Genomic DNA, 21,002 nt, shown 5'->3' on the forward strand with positions numbered 1-21,002 from the left:
TTGGGGCACACATGTTGCTCAGGGCATGTTGCAGTCAAATTTTAAGGAATTTATGCCAAAATTTTAATACTCTCCCACAAGAACGGTTGCACAAAATGAGAATATTGTATTGGGAAAACATACGAGCAGGATCTTTAATGCATGCATGGGCATATAAATAAGAATCTAATTAAAGTTATATACGCAATGGACATAGATTAAGTAAAAGGACAGCTTAATTTGATGTTAAATATTTTGGGGTTTACTGAGAATTCTTGCCCCCTCCGGCATTTGAAGTCAATTTCCTGGTTCCCCAATCGAACTTCGTGAAAATGACTTACATAAATTTCTTTTCCTACAAGTTCCTTCGTGGATCCCCTGAGTTAGAGAGGCCATAAATCATCATTATCATGTGTGGTAACTCGCAGGATAATACCCCGCCAAAGTTAGTAGAGTGCATAACAATTGACAGCCAACTGGCTGGAGGTCCCTACTTCTGCGGTCGCGTGTGTTTCACATATAAAAAATTTCTTGGGGGAAATGGAGCCAAGGCAGTGAACGAAAGTATGAAAAATCTGCAGGCAAATAAAGCCGGCAAATGTGGCAGAACGAACTGCAAAACTATCGAGGTTGCAGGGTGGCCAAAACCAAAAGAACGCAAAAAAAAGCGCAAATGGAATATAAAAAAGGAAAGCGAACGCACAGCAAGAAAACTACGCAAAGTGCTGAACAAATGGAACAACTTACAGAAGCTAAAATGGCAAACAACCAACAGTAGTTGGGCAACAACAACTGGCAGCAATATGAACAACAATCTTGAATATTGCACGTTTACATATGTAGATACATTTCCTGCAGCAAATGCGGCAGATGCAGATGCTTCTCTGCCAGCAGTAGCAAATGCAACTGAACCGGAGTTCAACTCAACCGAAGCTGAAACAGAATTGAACGCAAGAAATTACTGGAAAAATGCGAAAGCAGTGCACTGCGAGAAAAAGCAATCAATGAAAAGGAAACTTACCGAAACTTCTGATAAAATAGTGAAATAAACGCATTTCTTACTATTAGAAATATTATTACATTTTTAAATGCTTTAAAGGTACCATTAAAGTTTATAGTTGGTAAAAGACCATTGAACTCTTGCGTTCAAAATGTATTGTTGCATGTTTATGGAAGTTTTCCAAATTCTTAAATTTTCGTCTACCTTTAATATTATTACTTTACTGCACGCACACGTGCCAGCCAGTGGGTAAATTTAAAAATGTTATTTACATTTCGCCTGCTGTCGCTGCAGCCGCAGGAGAAATACTGGGGGACTGGGGCTTTGTTTACATTTAGTGCAGCTTCTACTTGACTTGCAGCAGCAAATAGAGCAGAGAAGAACTGCAGAACTGTAGAGCCCCCTACCCCCTTTTGGAGGGGCAATGGCAGCTGATGTGGCCCGGGGGCCAAAACCAAAAGGCTGAAACGGTGGCGACTTTGGTTTCGACTTTGCCCGCTGGCCTCTGATAACAAAAACAGAACAACATCGGCAAGAGAGAAGCAACAGCAACACTGGCACAACTGAAATAGCAGTAGATTCAGTACGGTTTTTGTAGGCGGCGTTTTGTCCCCAGATGGTTAAATTCTTGCCACACACACACAACGATGATGAAGCGCCCCAAGTTATGCAACAGAAACGGCAACAAAAGCAGCTGGTGTTGCAATCATGACTGACTGAAAACCAGAAAATCGAATGGGAAAATAAGAAATGTCATTGGAAAAAAAGGAAAGTTTCAGCACTTCTCTACTTAAGTTTAATATTTTTAAACTTGCTGTAAAAGCTGTCTAAGTGTGAGTGCTCTAGTAGGCGAATAATTATTTTCTCTATGCTAATACTCATACTTTTTGAATATCTTCACCGAACACTCAAGGTCCGATAACAATGGGCACACTCACTTCTCATGTTAGCCAGCCCACGTGGCCCAATTAAGCCATAATCTGTTCTTTGTTTTAGCCCGTCGTCCAAGCCCTATTTATGTATGTATACCTTCGTTTGCTATCTGGTGAAACAGAATCCATTCAGGATTGCCATGGCAGCGAGACAGTAACCTCTGCAGACCCAAACTAAACTTCCTGCCAGACGGAAACTTTTCCATCACACGCCCACATTTTCCATTGCCTTTTCAGACACCTCTCGAGGAAATTAAAGTAAATGTGTCACTGGCAGATACGCACTGCAGATTTCCATTTCCGCCCTAATGCAATTTGCCGGACTGACAAAAGAAGCAGAAATCTTGTCAAATTAACTAAATATTTACAAAGGCAATGAAATTCTGTCTGGTTATTTTTTTTTATTGCGACGAAGCCAAGGAGTTGCAGCGCCAAGTTAATTTAACATAAAATTAAAGGAACGAAATAAAATGCAAGGGCGAAATTAAAAGCAAAGTTTAGTTTCGCATTTCCTTGGAGTTTTCTTCCTTTTTCTGCGCTCCTTGTCTTGTCTTTTTGTGGCCCCCAATGAATTTAATTATTTAGGTCAAAGGACAGGACAATGCCACTCATTCCTGGCCATTTTTGCATTAGCAAAAATAGAGGAAGGATGGTATTGAGTTTATTATGGTGCAAGGTTATGACTCGATGGGGTTCCCTCAATTTTCGTCTTCCTTTTTGCCCCCCAGCAGGATTCGTTGGAAAACTTTTGCTTTTCTGGCCGTATTTTCCCCTCCCTTATTTGCTTTATTTTTCGTGAAGTCTTGCGCCTAATTCTCGAATACAATTTTCCGCAGTCTTTTCATGGTGGCCGAAATATTTTCACTCGAAAGATAAACAAAGCAGCCTGCTGCAATTGCTCAACTGTTCCATCATTGGGATCATGATCATTATCTTCATCATCGCTTTTCCTGCTGCTGGAAAATTACGCCATTCAAGAATTTGCTTTACGTGTGCTCTCATTTTTTTTATTTAGTCGGGCTTTGCAAGTCGCTCGGCCTATAAAATTGAATACTCTGAAAGATAAATGCCAGTGGGTAAAGTCTAGTTTAAACATATTATACTTTGTTGTTAAATAATTTAAGGTGGTTGGGTAAATAATTTATTTCCTTGAAAAAAACTAAATTACTTTTGCTTTTCATGTGGGTTTGCAGTATTTAAAATAAATTTCTGCCCCACAAGGGTATTTAAACTTTACCAACACTCAAAAAAAGAACTCCCAGGAGCATCTAAATTTTTCGCCAGCCTATCCAGAACTTTTGTTTACCTACTTTTTTTCGCCCTCGTTTCAGAACCTATTTTTTTTTTGTACGTCTGTGTTTTGTTGCGCGTCAAGTAAATAAATAAAAGCAAAAGTTTTTGGCCCACGACTCGAACTGTTACTTTTTGGACCGGCTACTTTCGTATTTTCCTCTCCTTTTCCCTCAGCAATTTTCCCAACACTAATGATATCGTTTGCGGGCTCCGCTATTCCCTTTCCCTATTTTCTATCCAGATCTCCATGTGTGCGCCTGGAAAACTTTGTCAATAATTTTACTGCCTATTTAAAGCAGCCTCCGCTCCTGCTCCGGGATTTTCCCATTTCCATTTGCCAGCTCCCTTTTTTTTTGTTGTTTACCATTAAAATTCCAACCAGACAATTTACAAAAATTTGTGATGTTTAAATAGCGGGGCAGGAACTTTTTGTTCCTTTTAAATTAATTTGGGGCAGCTTTGATTGCGTCTGTTTTTCTCAGAGGTGAAGATCCGAAATTGTTTACGCCTAAAAACATGTGGAGGCCCATAAAATTAGAAGAACTTTTCATTGATTTGCCACAAATTGTGTGCCATAAAAATAAACTGGACAGATGGGAATGCGTTGCTCTCCAATTATGTTGTGTTTGCTCATTTGTATCTTTGTACAGCCGATGCACAGATACATCTGTTTGTTTACACGTTCATTTGCAGCAGTTTCTGTTTATCGGCTCTGTAGTTTATCAATATGTTTTTCCCTTCGGGGAAACCGAGGAGTCCATAAAGTCATGCAACATTTATTAAATCTTTTGCTTGATTTTTACCAACAATTTTCTTCGGATACTGTCTGTTTTTGACCAAACATTTGCTTTGGTCGGCACAATTTGATTTCATTTTATGGCCAGCCATTGTCAGTTTCATAGTATATATACATATATATGTGTATATATACAAGTATCTTTGGCCGTCGTATCTGTATCTGCTATCTGCATGTGTGTGGCCAATAAAATTTTTAGTACAATAAACATTTGTCCGTTTATCAGTTGGTTTTGCTCTCTTATTGCTTTTTTCAAAAGCTTTTTGCACATTTCCACGGTGGGCAAGAGGAAACCCAGGAATTCTGGAGATTTTTCCTTAGAAAATGACACAGAAACCTGAAACAACAAAGCCTTAAATTTTGGTCGGAAAGTGTATGTATTTTTGTATCTTTATATCTTCAGAATGCAGTATGCTTCACTTTGATCCGCTTCGTGATCACTTTAAAGTGTTTTCACTTTGGACAACTCAAGAGTGTGTTTTTTATGTGCTTTGCTTTTTTAGACACGTTTTTCAGTTTGTGTTTTATGTGCGGGTTCGGTTTTGGGCACGTTCGGATGGATTCGATCCATTTGTGCATTTGAAGATACAAGAACCTTTGATTTTTATTAGCAATGTAATTTAGCTTTAATATGAATTTTTATCTCGAATATTTTTCTAAATTTAAACGTATGTACCTATATAGATATAGATACCACTAAGTAGAATGATTTTTATTGTCTTGCCTTCGAAATCAATTATCACATTGCTGAGAAATCGCCAACTACTATTAATGGAGATTCTTTAGAGAGTCATGCCATGTATGTTCACAGCTTCTGAGTAACTTCTTCTGTTTCCGCTGAAACTCTTTATATCCAACTGGTTAGATCTGTTTAATTAAATGATTTTCTTGTTACCCAACCTAATGTGACAGCTAAATACTGTACGCCAAACTGGGAATGGATGGATAACAGGGCCCGGGAGGAGGATCTTGTTTATTTGTCTCCGTTGAATATGTCTTCCTGTAATTTATGAGCAGTGGCCAACGAGTTTCCTTTGCTATTTTTCCACTGCTACTGGTATTTGCTGTTCTTGTTTCCGTGTGTGTGTGTGTGTGTGTTTTTTGTCCCCCTGACCATCTCCTGGACCGCAGATGTTTTAGTTTATGCGCTCAATTTAGTAACTAGTTAGCCAGAAATGGCCTGTACTGCTGGTCACTTGGCTCACACTCCGCACAAGTCCCCGAAAACCAAACAAGAAACTAATAAAAAGCCGAACCAGAAACCACAAGAGCTCATAGCTCAAATGCGCTGACATCAGGCACGAGTTATGCGTACGTATCTCCACTCCACTCGAAAAGAAGAAGGAGTCTGGGGAAATCGGAGGAGGCACAATATGGGATGGAGTAGGTAGAAGTATGTGCAGCTTTTCCAACTAAATGCTATAAAAATTCTTGACTTAATAGCAAAACAAGACAGGGAACAAGCGTTCCTATGCGAGTGCCGGGAGTGTGTTTGACTAGACACAGTTGCGGCTGAAAAAATAGGAATAGGTTAAATCGGAAGGAATAAAAATCGCAAATTGGCCCGATAGGTGCTAAAACCAGATTCATGCATGTTTGAGTCATCTTAATTTGAGTGTATAGTTTGAAAAGCTATATTAAACATTAAAAATCTAAACAGGCGCTATTGTGTTGACCTGCGCTTTTAATTTGACCGCAGCTGTTTGGCCAGTGTGTGTCTCTGATGGAGAAACCCGTGTAGGGCCACTAAAGAAAACTAACAAGTTACACAAGCAAACCATCTGGTAGAGAAGGCAAGGTTCGCAATGGCATGAGTCCCGCTCCAAGGAGGAGGAGTGGAGCTTCAGCAGCTGGAGAAGATGCTGAAAGAAGTTCGAGGAGCTGTTTGTGGATCCACATCCATATGTAGCAGTTTGGAAACAAGAAAAACTTGAAAGGCCAAGGAAAACATTTAGTAGATGATGAAAATCATGGCAGCATCAACTTGAAGATGCCACACAACTGGCTGGCAGCGGGGTGCACTGGATGGTGGGGAGGGATGAGAGGGTCGAAGAACAAAGGAGAATCCGGGAGAGATTCCTGTTGATAAGACTGTGATTGGAAGAGGAAGCTCTGCCGACTCTCGATGGGTCAATAACATTTTAAGACACTTGTCTACTTAAAGTTAAGCGTTAATTGTTTTTGTTAGGTGAACTCGATGTCGGGCAGACAGAACTCACTATCGATTTTATATACGTGTTATTTATGGGTTATTTTGAATGAATTTGGTAATAAATTAATGTCAATTTATTTTGAAAGGTTCCATAATTCATTAGTTGATTTAAAATGACTTCATGACTTGTCAACGCAACTTTACATTAAGCATAAGTTGTTGGCCTCTGGAGCTTTCAGAAGCCTTCTCCTTAAATTTTAGCAATCTACTGGAAAATTTGTGTATCTTTTTAAACTTAACATTCATTAGTTACGAATAGAAAGGCCGGAGGCGAAACCGAAAAGAGAAGGTGGAGGAAAACTGAACTGGGGATAAGTCGTAGTCGCCTTATCATTTATCTTGGACCTCGGGCCAAATGTTTTCTGGCCTGCCAATTTCGCGTGTCTTGAATGGATGGTGGGTTAAATTGGAGGATGGATTTAGGGGGCGGTGGCGGATCAGTCGGAGAAGGAGGCGGGGCGGGGCAAGGACGAGTTGTTCGTTCGGTTTGGTTTTGCGCTGCTTGGTCATATCAAATCGCTTTTGCTTTGGCTGCCATGGCTTTTGTGGCCTGTGGCTCAGCGCGTGCCTTCCACAATTTTCCCGCTTCTGCGACCGCTTTTCCCACCCGCTGCTCCACCCGCAGCCCACACATCAAAATTGGATTTGGCCAAGTTAAGGAACGGCCATTGAGGGAGTTAGAGCTCTGTCGATTATTTTTAATGGATCTGCTGCGCGCGCGCCACATTCTCTTTTTCTTTTTTTTTGCCTTTTGGTAATTAAAATTAAAATTAATATTAGCTGACTGCTGTTTGCTCTAATTTCATTGCTCTTTTGATAGTTGTTTTCCTCGTGTTCAAATTGCCCATTTTTCAAAGAATATTTGGTGTAGCTTTGTTAGATCCCGAGAAATAATATTTTAAGCTTGACTTGTCCTCATTCATTTAGTCGTTTAATTCCCTAAATCCGTTAGGCATCCGAAACAAGTTTAGTCCCAGCTAATTGCCTAAAAAGATCCTGGGATAAATTGCGTTAGACCCTATCGCAATTATTCGAGTTGCCAAATTGAGTTAGGCGAATGTGAAAAATACCAAATTAAATTTAGCCTATTTGTCTCTTTATTCAGGATTGGCTAAATGAATTGCTGTACAGATCTAAACTAAATTTTTAATTTTTTTCTACTTAGGTTTTCTGTTTAAATGATGGTTTTCCTTCTTTTTCTCCATCTATTTTTGTTTGAGGGTCCTTTGTGTTTGCTAATAGTATTTTCCAAGTGAATGCTTGGGTCGTTTTTTTTTTTGAGTACTTGTAAATGGGGGAAAGGCAGAGACCTGGCAACAATTTGGCAATTGATTGGAAAAATATTTCTAACACGATTTTCAGGGGTACCCTTATTTTTCGCATCTTTCCACTTTTTCTTTTTTTTTTTTTTTTTTTTTTTGTGATCCTGCAAACTAATTCAATTATTTGCGTACATAATTTAAGGACCATGTCCAAGGGCGTTGAGCAAAAAATTGATATGCAAAACACGCATAAAATTGTTTGCTCCTTCTCTTTCACTTCACTGCCGTCCGTCTCTCTCATTTGGGTTGATTATTTATGAACACGAAGCGTTGGCTATGGAAATAATTGAAGGAACTTCACTTCTCTCGACGACTGCCGTTTCGCCGGGGTCCATTTTAAAGTAATCAAGGGAATGAAGGGCCTATTTTCAGGTCACTACCCCTTGGTTTTTCCCGCCCGGAAAATCCGTGGAATGCAGTGCTGAAACGGCCTGGCCCAAATGTTGAAAACATGTTCGCAAAGTGACAATTAAGCCAATTTGAAGCCATTTAGCGGGCAAGAACGCAAACAAAAACTGTGGCAAGCTCGACAACTGAAAACAGAGCATTAAGTTCGGGTAATACATTGTATATACCCTTTATATAGTGAACAGAACGAAGTGAAACAGAAGCAGGTCTTGATTTCTAACCAAACAATGCTTTAATGGTCGCCGAGTCGGCGAACAAAGCCAGACAATCAAATGTAATTACACGCACATAAACACGCAAAGACGATTCTGCGACTTGAGCTGGGGTTAAAGGTACACTTTGAGAAAATTCGGAGAGCATTGAATATTGTCCCAAAAATATGATTGCTAACCAACCACATTTAATTTTTCAGTAAATATTACTCTTATACTAAGAATTAGTTTAGCTTTCACTTTTTGCTTAATTAAGAAGTGTACTTCTATGAAGTTCTTTGTCACAACAATTTCGTGGAGTGCTGAGACACCTGAACCCACCTTTTAGAGCTTTCATAAGAGGTAGCCACGAGAGAATCGCGCAATTTACTATAATTTGCAGGAGGAGATTGCGCAAGTGGAGATGGATGGTTGGGTGGATGGATGGGGTAAAGGGTCCTAGTCGAAGACCGTGCTCCAGTTTCTCAAGATTGCGGCTGCTAAAGTTCTCTAGACTGCCGCCACATTTCCACATTTTTTTTTTCGCCGGCCGTCAATGGTGCGGAGTGCGGGCTTATGGGCAAAGTCATTAGGCAGCTGGCGACACTTATCCAGGGAGCAGTTAATTACAAAGTGGTTGCGGTGGCTCAGACATAATTTCACGCCATTTGCGGTGCACAAGAGGTTGCTAATGCTGGACTATGACTTGCAGTCAGCAACTCCAACTTGGCCACTAACTCGGCGATGAAGTGTAGGGGCGGAGTTTGCCGAGGGAGCCGGGAAAGTGGGAGGGAAATTAACTGCAGGTGAATAAGATTACTGTGCTAAACTTATTTTTAAGAGCCACGGATATCCTTAAGTTCATTAAAGTGGGGTAATTTAATTTACTCAGAATATTTAGTAAAATTTACTGGAATAATAATAAATTTAAACATTCCTACCCCTTTTGTTCATGGAAATATCGAAAGGCTGACCCCATCTAAATAGGTTACCACTTCCATTAACAACAAATTATCTCCGTAAAGCCCTGGCTCCTGCTCTCTTTCAACTTTGCTAATGAGTCTCTTGGAGTCTTTGGCGTTGGCCGACCTTCAGACACTTCATTAGTTTAATTAATAATTGACAAATTTCGTGTCTAATCAGCAGGCTAATCATAACCAGTGCTCCCGCTCTCGTTTTCCCTGACTAATTCAATTAGAAGTTTCGGATTATGCCGCCTGATTATGCCAAAAATGCTGCGTGTTTATTAATTTTCATCCAGCGGTTTGCTTTGATTCCAATTCAGCCTGTGTGACTTGACTAATTTTGCCTACTTTTCTGTTTTTGCCTCGGCTTTTTTCAGATTACCCCCGAGTCGAGGTTGGACCCGAGAATCCTTTGCGGGTGGAACGTGACCGGACTGCCAAGCTGGAGTGTAATGTGGATGCCAAGCCGAAGGTTCCCAATGTCCGTTGGAATCGCAATGGTCGGTTCATCAGCTCCTCATTAGTTCACACGATCCATCGGGTGAGCGTTCAAGATGCCGGCAAGTACTCCTGCATTGCGGACAACGGTCTTGGAAAGACTGGAGAACAGGAGCTCATCCTGGACATCCTGTACCCACCCATGGTGGTGATAGAGTCCAAGACGCGAGAGGCCGAAGAGGGCGATACGGTGACCATTCGCTGCAATGTCACAGCCAATCCTGCACCCGTGACCATTGAGTGGCTCAAGGAGAACAGCCCCGACTTCCGCTACAATGGCGACGTACTGACCCTGAACTCCGTGCGAGCCGATCATGCCGGAAACTACATCTGCCGTGCCGTGAACATAATGCAGAGCCAGGGAATGGAGCGCAGTGAACGAGTGGGTAACTCCACGGTGGCCCTGCTAGTTCGCCACCGACCAGGACAGGCGTACATCACCCCCAACAAGCCCGTGGTTCATGTGGGTAATGGTGTCACCTTGACCTGCTCCGCCAATCCTCCAGGCTGGCCAGTGCCCCAGTACAGATGGTTCAGGGATATGGATGGTGAGTTCTCCAGCACGCAGAAAATCCTTGCACAAGGCCCTCAGTACTCGATACCCAAAGCTCACTTGGGTAACGAGGGCAAATACCATTGCCATGCTGTGAATGAACTGGGCATCGGAATGATGGCCACCATTGTCCTGGAGATCCACCAGCCTCCGCAGTTCTTGGCCAAGTTACAGCAGCATATGACTCGAAGAGTGGCCGATACGGATTACACGGTCACCTGCAGTGCCAAGGGAAAGCCAGCACCCAGTGTGAAATGGCTGAAGGACGCAGTGGAAATTCTGCCCGAGGAAAATCTCTATGAAGTGCAAACCAATCCCGATCAGGGTTTGAACGGCATGGTCACGGTGCAGAGTCAACTTAAGTTCCGTGGAAAGGCCAGACCGAATGGAAATGCTTTAGTGCCCGGAGATCGTGGCTTGTACACCTGCTTGTACCAGAACGAGGTCAATTCGGCCAACTCATCCATGCAACTGAGAATCGAACATGAGCCCATTGTACTCCATCAGTATAACAAGGTGGCCTTTGATATCAGGGAGACAGCCGAGGTGGTTTGCAAGGTTCAGGCCTATCCCAAACCCGAATTCCAATGGCAGTTTGGCAATAATCCATCGCCCCTGACCATGTCCTCTGATGGTCACTACGAGATAAGTACCACCACCGATAACAACGACATCTATACCTCCGTGCTCAAGATCAACTCGCTGACTCATTCGGATTACGGAGAGTACACCTGCCGGGTGGCCAACACCTTGGATACGATTCGAGCTCCCATTAGACTGCAGCAGAAAGGACCCCCAGAGAAACCCACAAACCTGCGAGCCACCGAGGTGGGTCACAATTACGTATCACTGAGCTGGGATCCCGGATTCGATGGTGGTCTGAGCAAGACCAAGTTCTTTGTTAGCTATCGCCGTGTGGCCATGCCGAGGGAGGAACAATTGATACCGGATTGCGCCACTTTGGCCAACTCGAATTCGGCTTGGGTGGAAGTCGATTGCCAGCGGGATATTCCCTGCAAGGTGACAGCCCTGGAGCAACACCAGAGCTATGCCTTTAAGGTCAAGGCCCTGAATCCCAAGAGCGATTCCCCGTACTCGAGTGAAATCATGGTGACGACAAAGGTCAGCAGGATTCCGCCACCATTGCAGGTGACCTATGAGCCGAGTACTCGAACTCTCGGCATCGATGTGGGGGCCACGTGCTTGAACCTGGTGGCCGTTGTGGAGTCCATGGTGAATGCAGATTCTCCGATGGCCGCCTGGGAGGTGGTGACCACCATGGATAACCTGCAGCTGTCCGGAAATGGACCCACCCACAAGGAGAAGATCATCGAAAGGATAATTGGAGCCCGGCGAGTCGGCGGTGGACGTGCTCTGGGGCACACCATCAGCGAGGACGAGGATGACAATGGTCTGAACTCGCTGGCCCTCGAGGACGAAAACAGTCCCACTGTGCGGGTCAAATTGTGCCTCAGGACCAATCCAGACCACTGCGGCGATTACACGGACGCAGAAAGTGAGTACAAAAATGCATTTCACTATAGTAAGTTAATCTTTAAATCGAAACAATCACAACAAAGACTCGCAGTTAAAAATTGAGATTCTCGAAATGAGGAATGCGCTGAAGTGAAGTGGGTGGAAAATGAATAGAGTATTTTAACGAAAATAGCGAGGATTGGTTGGCTGGATGGCTGGAAATTCCCGCCGGTGCTGATGATTTCCATTATATGCAAAGCCATTACGAGCAATTGCACCACTTGAATGACCGGCTGCCGGCGGACCATCAATCACTCATCCCGTCAGTGGTCTCTTCACTCCTTGCCACCCATCTTTCAAACTGGGAACCATCTATCCAACCATCCACCAAGCAACCAACCATTCATCCATCCACTTCAGCTCCTCGCGATGCATTTTTCATGGCTTCATTTCAACCCGCTCTCGATTACAGAGCCAAAAACTGGAATGAAATTAAGAATTTGACTTGGAAATAGCACGATTTTCAATATTATAAAAGATATGTTGATATATGTTACTTGCCAAACTAATCCCTCCTCTTTTTTTACCCCGATAGTCGGCAGGCCGTATATAGCGGAGGCTAGTGCCCTGGCCACGCCCACTCTCATTGCGATAATCGTGTCCTGCGTGGTCTTTGCCCTCTTCGCCGGCCTAATCCTGATGTTCTGCCGCTGCAAGCGCAATCAATCGAAGAAGAGCGCCGCCGCCAAGGATTACGAGATGGACTCGGTGCGTCCTTCGATTGTGGCCGCCCAGCAGAACCAGGCGCCACCCCCCTACTACCCCGCCTCTGGGCTGGACAACAAGGCATTGGAACACTCAATGGATCTCGCCCTCAGCATGGAGGATCAGAAAACGGCACTGTACGCCACCCAGAATGGATACAGCTATCACCCGGGAAGTGGTGTGGTGGGCGTTGGCATGGGCGGCGGCGTGGTGGGCGTGGGTGTTGGCGGCAGCGTGGTCAGCGGAATGGGCGGCGGAGTGGGCGGAATCGGAGGCAGTGGCGTCGGCGTCAATGGAATACCTGGACTGAGCGCACACACGATGCCCGGAAATGAATGTGAGTACATACAAAAAAATCACTAGAAGGTTTCAGGATTTTCATCACAGTACTTTTTGGATGTTATGTGGACAAGATAGGATGGGGATTTTTCAAACCCCTTTAATTTAATACCTTTGTAAAACTTTAAGTGTTACCCACGTGCAGGTGTCAACACACAAAACTAAAAGATCGAAAACTAAAGTGTGAAATACTTCCGGTTGGGACGTGTCCTTAGGGTCCTTTTTTTAATCCAAAGGTATTGGGGCACTCACCTCCGTTTGGTTTGCGGTGATTTTTCATTGTCCACACAAATACGTACACTTCCGCACAAAATGAAATCCGTGCTGACGTTTAAAAGGAACATTTTCGGAGTGAAATTGGAATGATGGGGTGTGCTGCTATCCGAAGGGGGGATTTCCACGGCGATTTTTTTTTGTCTCGAAATTATGCTGCCCCTGAAAACGGTCTGGAATGGAAAAGTGCGAAATGGAGTTTAGTGCAAATCGATGGCGGCGAGAGCATTCATCAAGCGCGGTTTGTGTTCTGTCAGGCACCCTGCCCCCTTCTACGCACCTGGAAAAGCGGGGAAAAGCACTTTCCACTTCCGATGTAAATTTGTTGAAACAGCAATTTTTTCTAAACGCTTCAACATTTGCTGCCACGTTTTTTTCCTCCGCACACTGTTTGTTGTTGGTCGGTAGCATTTTGTAATACACTTTCCATTTTGCAATTGTAGCTGTCGTCCATTCATCGTGACGTCCTTTCCGCCCACTTGTCCTCCCATTTTTCTGGAGTCCCTTCGAGTGGGGGAATCCCCCTGTTTCTTTTCACCGTGACTCTTGTACTCGGTTTGAATGCGTAAAACTGGACTGAAGCTTTCCGTTCAGAAAAAGTAACAACCTCCCTCGTTTTCCCCCTCAGCGGTTTTACACAATTCATTATTAATTGTGCTGGTTTTCGTTTACTTCCTTTTTTTGCCCACTCACCCACACATTGTAACCTTTCACTTGGAGGAGGTAAAAAACGTAGGGCACTTTCTAATAATGTAAAAATTAAAAATTCTTTTTCCAACCACACAGATAGCGGAAAAAATCTTCGATAAGTGGACGGCGTAAGCATCAATTTGCTTTTACATATTTTAAGCCTCCAAATAGCAGCAATTTGCTTTGCCAATTTCGTGTTTCAATTGTTTTCGAAGGCCAATTAAAATTTTAAGGCGCTTAGTCTGACTCACTTAGGGGGCATTAAGGGGCTAAGGGGGCTGCCACTTAATTGCATTTAAAAACGATTGTGGGAGAAAGGAAAGAGAAGGAGTTGCAGTAACAGCTAATTTGCCAAGTGAAAGTGGCATGAATAATAAAGGGTTGCAAGTGCACGAAACGAAAAAGGAGCCAGAGTGTCGGAAAGCTCCCTTTTCCCCACTTCCCTCAGCACCCCCTTTCCCCCCTCCGATGCATTGTGAGCGCTAATTGCCGCTTAAGGAGCAGAGCAGCCACAAGCGAAGAGCCAAAACACACGGCTCCCGACCAAAATGTCCTTTGCCCGATGCAGATGCTCCCCCCGCGTCCATCCAACAAAGTCGTGTGCACTGCAGCAAAAGTAACTTAATTGTTTAATTAATTGCAAGTACATATATCAACACAATATTACTAATATTAATGATAATAACAATAATGTGGCAACTATACAACAGAAGTTTCATGGGTTTTTTATTCACATTTATTGGTGCTTGATTCCATTAATTTTTCTGCGTGTAGGAACCCCTTCATTTTACACTTTGTCTGCGACTGAGAGTTCTGTCGGTTCTTTGTTGTAGTTGCCTGCACTTTTCGGGCTCGTTAACAGCCGCCCAATTCAGGTCCTTTGGCGTGCCACCCCCTTTTTCGAACCCCCTCTGCTTGCCCTCTTGGCCACAATTGCTTTCGACCTAGGCCAAAAACCTAATGAACTTTGCATGTAAACCGGCGACGGCAATAAAAACAATCAAGCGAAAGTTCAGCCAATGAAGGGAGTGGGGCAAGGGGTCAACTGGAGTTTGGGAATGGCATACAAGTGTAGCTGAAATTTAACCAGTAATGTATCTCAGTAATTGAATTGCTTAACAAACTGCTTGTACTATTAGACTTTCTTACTCTGTGTGCTGTTTTCCATAAACTTAAACACCAGCTCTTATCAAATCTCTCGGCGTAAGTTATGCCGGTCAGACTTGCTGCAAAGTTTCTTGCACTCTGCAGATAAAGAATCACAAGTCATGCTCTCTGGGGTATGTACATATACACATATTTGTATTTACATCTGTATATACATTTAAATATGGAATACGCCCACGGCTAGACGACGGCTAGGACATGTTCCCGCAAATAAATGCGCAACAAAACAAGCAGCTGGAATTTGGAAAACCAAATAAATGCAAACAAATGTCGTCACACACACTGAAGAGGCAACCAAGCGTCGAAAATAGAGAGAAGGTAAAAAAAATAGAAAATAGGAAAAAATAGCTGGGGAAAAAATAAAAAAAAAAACCGAACAGTAGAAAGGAATCCCGCGCTCGGCAAATTTATGCGCTAAATAAATAAAGCCATGAACCCGCGCGTCGGTCCAACAAATGTCTGCCATGTTTTAGTTGGGTTTGGTTTAGTTTAGTTCGTTGGGGATTCTACTGGTGGGGGGTATTTTCAATGCAATTCTGGGGGCTCGGGTTTCGGTGCTCCATGCTGTTCAGTTCAGTTCAGTTCAGTTCAGGTCTCCAGTATTCTGGGCTTAACATGCGGCCCCACAAAGCAAATAGCCGCAAAATAGTTTTGCGCGCACCAAAAACGTAGCCCAAAATAAGAGAAAAAGAGGATCATGCACAAGTTCTAAAAAATATTATATTACAAATAAACAAAATATAATAAATTGAGTTTGGAAATGGATTCTAAAAAGTAACTAGTACACAACAACATTTCCCAAACCCATTTAATGCATTTCTTTGAGTGCATGCCTAATGCCACGTTTTAGGCCAGCATTTTGCAGCCTTTTTTCCAACCAATTCTCCTTCTTTTTTTGCAGTGATTGTCTGTCGAACATGTTTGTTCTTCTTGTGTTCAGTTGTAGTGAAGGGTTAACGCGTTGGGTTCAAGGGGGGTCATCGTCAGCCTTGGCACAGCTGACTGAATGACCAACTAACCAGGCAACCGACCATCCAACCAACTGGACAGCCAACCGACCCCAGCTAAACCAAAACAAACCAAAATCCGACCGCACACAAGCAACTTTTCGAAGACACCATCCATCCATCTATGAGTTCCAATTTGCTGGCATTTTTTTTTTTTTGCAGCTGGCCCAACTAATTGGCTTAAAACTAAAGACCCTTTGGGGCAGTGCAAAGACGATGACTTTAAATTATTACTGGAAAACTCATCAATACCCTTGACCTGTCTCGCTGGCGTTTCTATCAACTCGCTTTCTGGGCTGGAAATTCTGTCATGCTCAGCTGGCCAGGAACAACAAGGCGAATTCCGGGGAGAGTTGCGCTAACAAACTTATGTTACTTTCCTTTCCACGCGCCTCCACAGGCTTTTCATTCATTATCCTGGGGAGGGAAAAAATCTGAGAAACTGAAGCTGTTGCAGCGCAGCGAGCCAAACTTTTTGGCCAACTCGGGCGCACAAAAGGAGCTGGCAGGAATGGAGCGGATGGAGCGGTGGAAAAGTGCAACACGGCAAGTGCAGGAACTCGGCACTAGTGCGCTGCCTTCCACTGGCACTTTCCCCGGTTTTCCCGCCGCTTTCCCGCGCCCGTTTTCCCTCAAAATACGACCCTTGTTGTGCCTGCTACATTTAAGCGCATTCAGGGCAAATGCCAAGCAGCCTCCAACTCTCAACTCTCGAATCTCGGAGTCTGCGAGTCGCGTCGCTAATTAAAAGTGCAACAAGGAAAAGGTCACCAGGGGCTGGTGAGGTCGTAAGGAAAATCACAGCTGCATGGGAAAATCAGCTATAAAACTCAAACCAAAATAGGTTGCACAAAATCAAAGATAAAGTACCTAAGCAACGTTTGAATACGAATATGATGTAATTTTCAGATCGTCATATATTAACTAATATATATTAAGTGTTTGTTCAAGTTTCTCTCAGTGTAAGGTGAGAAACCTAGATAAGGAGCGAGCTGGTGCTATTAACACCCCAAAAACAGCGAACTGGGGTCGAGTTCAGTTCGAATGAGTTGAGTTGAGTTTTGAATGCAATGGGTTAAGTTGGGCCGGCCAAGTGACTGGGGCAGCAAAAGTGAGGCAGCAGGAGTTAGCCCCATCCTTAACCCTTGTGGTTCCCGAGCCACGGCCTGCTATTTAGTTAACCGTTAATGGCATTTGAAACTGTTTTTATTGTGCGTCTGCTGGTGCTGGTAGTGCTGCTCTGCTGTTTCTGCTGCACAAAAATGTTGCATAATTGTAAGCGCTTCCGGTTGAAAAGTTTGTCGAGTGAATTAGAGGGAAAACTTTCCACCAGCCCAGGCACTTTTACATGAAAAGATTTTCCGAGTTGGGGAGTGGGTTTAATAATAAGCTGTTTGGCGAGGAGGACGGGAAAACGGCGGGAAATGGAGGCGTGACTGGGCCAGAAGTATGCCGCAACTGTTGTTGTTATTTGCTCAAATCAATGCACAAAACTTTGACAAACTTTAATTGCTAAAAAAAATGCAAAATAAGTAGTAGGCAAAATGCTTTCCTCCAGACAATGAAAATGCATTAAAATTTTCATCAGCTAGGGAGGGGAAATTTTGTTATTTCGGTCAAATATTTTGGCAAACTTGAGCAATCAAAAGTTGCCGCCGACAAAAGATTTGATGCTTATCAAATTGAAAAGTTTCAGTCTTTTTTTTCCTGCGAATTGCAATTGGAAAATGTGTATAAGCAGAATGTTGCGGAATAAAATTACTCAAGCAAATATGTAAATTGGCTGAGCAAATAAAGAGCAAGGAAAAGTTGGCCGCATGAAATGTAAATGAAGTTAATATTATTACTGTTTTAGTTTTATGTCTGATCATAAAAATTATCACGCCCACCAAAACGAGGCATAAAATCGCGGCCCTAAACTCGAACAGCAGTTCCAGCTGAGGACACGCAAAAAAGGACCAAACTTGCCATGAAAATGGTCGCCAAGAAGGCCACGCAACACACATAAGTGAGGGTATATGATCCCATATCCTGAATCACCCATTACTTCATACCCTCGATTACATGGCACTCTGTGGAAACTCACTAGTATCGAACATTTTTATTGCATACTTTTTGTTGCAAAAAGGTGTTGCGGTGTTTGTTCTAGAACAAAAAATTAACTTATATCTTTAAATAATTAAATAACGAGGGATTCTGCGTAAACACGCAACGAGAAAAGTACCGTTTGCGTAAAATGAAAAGTCGTCACATCCTTTCAAAAGTGACAAATCCCCTAAAATGCCGTAGATTATTTACTTTTGGGAACACTTTTTCCGCTGGCAGCTCTAAACTCAAAAAGTTTTTGTTTGCCGGCAAGCGTGCGTTTAATATTTATGAGTGATTTATCACGATATAAAAATAATAATAAATGCGTCCAGCCAACGAGCACGCACCAGCCAAGGCATAGGGAACAATGAATGAAAATGGAAAAATCGGTTGGCAGGAGTGGGAAAATGGGAACACCAGCTGCTCCTTGTTGAAGGACAAAGGCTTCTCCATTCGCTTACCCCATAAAAATTTGTCAAAATGGCTGAGGGAAGGTGGTTTGAGAAGAAGAAGAATTCGAATTCGGTGCTCCTCAAGGATTTACGACATTAGGATGGATTTTAAGTGGCGCTCGCGGCGTATACGCAATGTGATAAACTATTAATTACGCCTTGTCTACGACTCGAAGTTCATAAATTGTATCCCGATGTCGTTTTTATGTGTTAATCAATAAAAATCCGGCCCAAAAGTTGGCCCCAAAAGAGAACTTCAACTTTGTTTTGGGACCAAACTTTGGCTTAATTTTAATTAAATTTTATTTTACTGCCAAACGAGGGAAAGTTTTCTTGGCCAAAGGCCAAATAGTCAATGTTTTACATGCGAGCGATGGAGGTTACAAAAGTAGGCGGTCCGCTGAGCAACGTCCAACGTTAATTCTGTAAAAATATATTATAAATAAACTTGAATGTTTGTGCCTATTTGGTATCGCAGTATTTTCTGCGTACGAGTACAACTCCTTCATGTATTCATGCATTGTTCGATAAATATCCATTCATAATTTATCTGTTATTTTTGTTCTTGCTTTTCCAGGGGTCAACATGGGCTACATGGAGAACAACTATTCGAATTCGAACAACGGCGGCAGTGTCAACTCGCAGGACTCTCTGTGGCAGGTGAAGATGTCAGCCGCGGCGGTGGGCAACCAGCAGGGCATGGTGCAGGCCCCAATGAATCAGTATGTGGAGCAGCAGCCCGCCTACGGATACGATCCGCTGACCCATGGAGGCTACGGGGCGGTGGACGACTACGCCCCCTATCCCCACCTCACGGCCACGCCCAGCCAGGTGGGCGATGAGTACCACAACTTGCGCAACAGCCAGAATCCGTCCCGGCAGGACTACTGCAGCGATCCCTATGCATCCGTGCAAAAGCCCAAAAAGCGAGTCGATCAGCATTTAGGTAAGTCATCTATGTGTTTTCTTAATACGAACTAATTCATAATGCGAGATAGTGATTCAGAATCCGTACAATTTCCATTCTGTGTGAATGTGTAGAAATGAGTTTGCAAAATCATATTTGCATCTGTGTAAAAACTTTGCAAAGGAAAATCCGTTGAAGCATGGATAACGAAACTTATTATTAGTGAAGAAATGCCGATGATATAATGAGAAAGAAAGCAAACTGGAGAAAATTACACATAGATTGCGAAGAGATTTGTTCGAGTAACTTTTGCCTCATTTTGATTGATAAACTTTTGTCGAGCCCAGGAACCAGCCAACGACTACCCAAAGTTTCTATTTTCTGACACATTAAGCTGGTAGACTTTCAGAGCCTGTCCTAGGAAAAGAGTAAGGTCCTGGCTTCCACATTCTGTAAGTTTTCGTTAGCCTATGTCAGAAGCTGTGGACCGAACACAGTGAAGGGGGAAACATTTTCTGGCCAACATTTCTGTTGGCGTTTTGGGCTTTGGCTCGCTTTCAGTTATGACAAGTTAAGCACTGGGCATCTAAAATGTTTTGCGCCCTTTTCCATGCTAATTATGGGAGTTCAAGGGGGCGAAACATGTTGCAAGTAAATATTATTCGGCAACGTGCTGTTCGAACATTTGGAGTCGGCTTAAAGTCTTCGTAGAGCTTGCTTAAAGTTCAGCCGAGCACGAAACACCAACCACAGCAAAAGCAGCAAGGACCAAGTGGGTGGCAGGATGTGGTCGAGGAGGATGAGGATGCCCTTTAGCATCCACAGCTTGTTTTTTGGGATTGTCTATGGATGTGCGAGTGTGTCTCTCCTCTGTGTATGTGTGTACTCGATTTTTTGTCGAATCCATTTCTGCCGCATGGCACATGTTGTTATGTGTGTTTTATTATTTGTATACTCTACTTTGCTCAAAAGTACATTGTACACTCTAAAATGGTTTATATAATAACATGGCCTTACTTAACTTTTCCGTATTTTTTTTCGATAAGGAAACAAGTTTGATTCTAATTTAAATGATTTAACTGAGCAGTTCTGAATTAATTCTAAATATGTTGCAGAAACTTGTTTAATGCCAAAGTACTAGAGTAATCAAATGTTGTATACACCCGTAACTTACTTTCCATATTGTTTGTTTTTGTTATTGTAATGCCAATAACACCGCAAGTGTTTTAAAATATTAAATAATAAAAAACGAAACGAACTGAACCGAACCGAATGAAAACCCAAGATTAACAGCCACTGTGAGAGTTTTGAGTTGGATCAGCAGCAGTGGTGACTGTAAAGCGCCCACGGGTCGTATGCGTAATATCCCCCTCGTTTTTTGAGTGTGTGTGTGGTTGTGTTTCTCTGTGTGTATATGTTGGCCACAACTATGAGCGGTGTGCTTGTGTGTTATCTTTACGCTTTATGAGCACCAAAACTCGAAAAAATACATTTTTGGTAGCAGCTTCTTGTTGTTCTTGGCCGTTTTTTATTGCCCTGGACTCGCAGGACGTTATTATTGTTTTTGTTGTTGCTGGCTGTTGTTGAATACTGCTCTCCTTTTTTTCAGTTCTGCTGTTACTCACTTCTTGCATATAAAATGCAATAAAAAGGGAGGCAAAAAACACTGGAGACTTCCCTTTATGTGTC

At 42.9% G+C, this 21,002-nt stretch overlaps 1 protein-coding gene across 2 annotated transcripts in view; it reads left to right on the forward strand.

Moving 5' to 3' along the window:
• LOC6613308 (hemicentin-2) overlaps positions 1–21,002 on the forward strand; it is a 79,116-nt gene that overhangs the window by 53,212 nt on the left and 4,902 nt on the right. For both annotated transcript variants that reach the window (XM_032722554.1, XM_002037749.2), the window contains exons 6-8: positions 9,476–11,665; positions 12,221–12,727; positions 18,984–19,352. In XM_032722554.1, coding sequence (XP_032578445.1) covers positions 9,476–11,665; positions 12,221–12,727; positions 18,984–19,352 — 3,066 coding nt within the window. The remainder of the gene's footprint in view (positions 1–9,475; positions 11,666–12,220; positions 12,728–18,983; positions 19,353–21,002) is intronic.

This window comes from Drosophila sechellia, chromosome 2L (assembly GCF_004382195.2).
Source record: "Drosophila sechellia strain sech25 chromosome 2L, ASM438219v1, whole genome shotgun sequence".
Taxonomy (NCBI): Eukaryota; Metazoa; Arthropoda; class Insecta; order Diptera; family Drosophilidae; genus Drosophila; species Drosophila sechellia.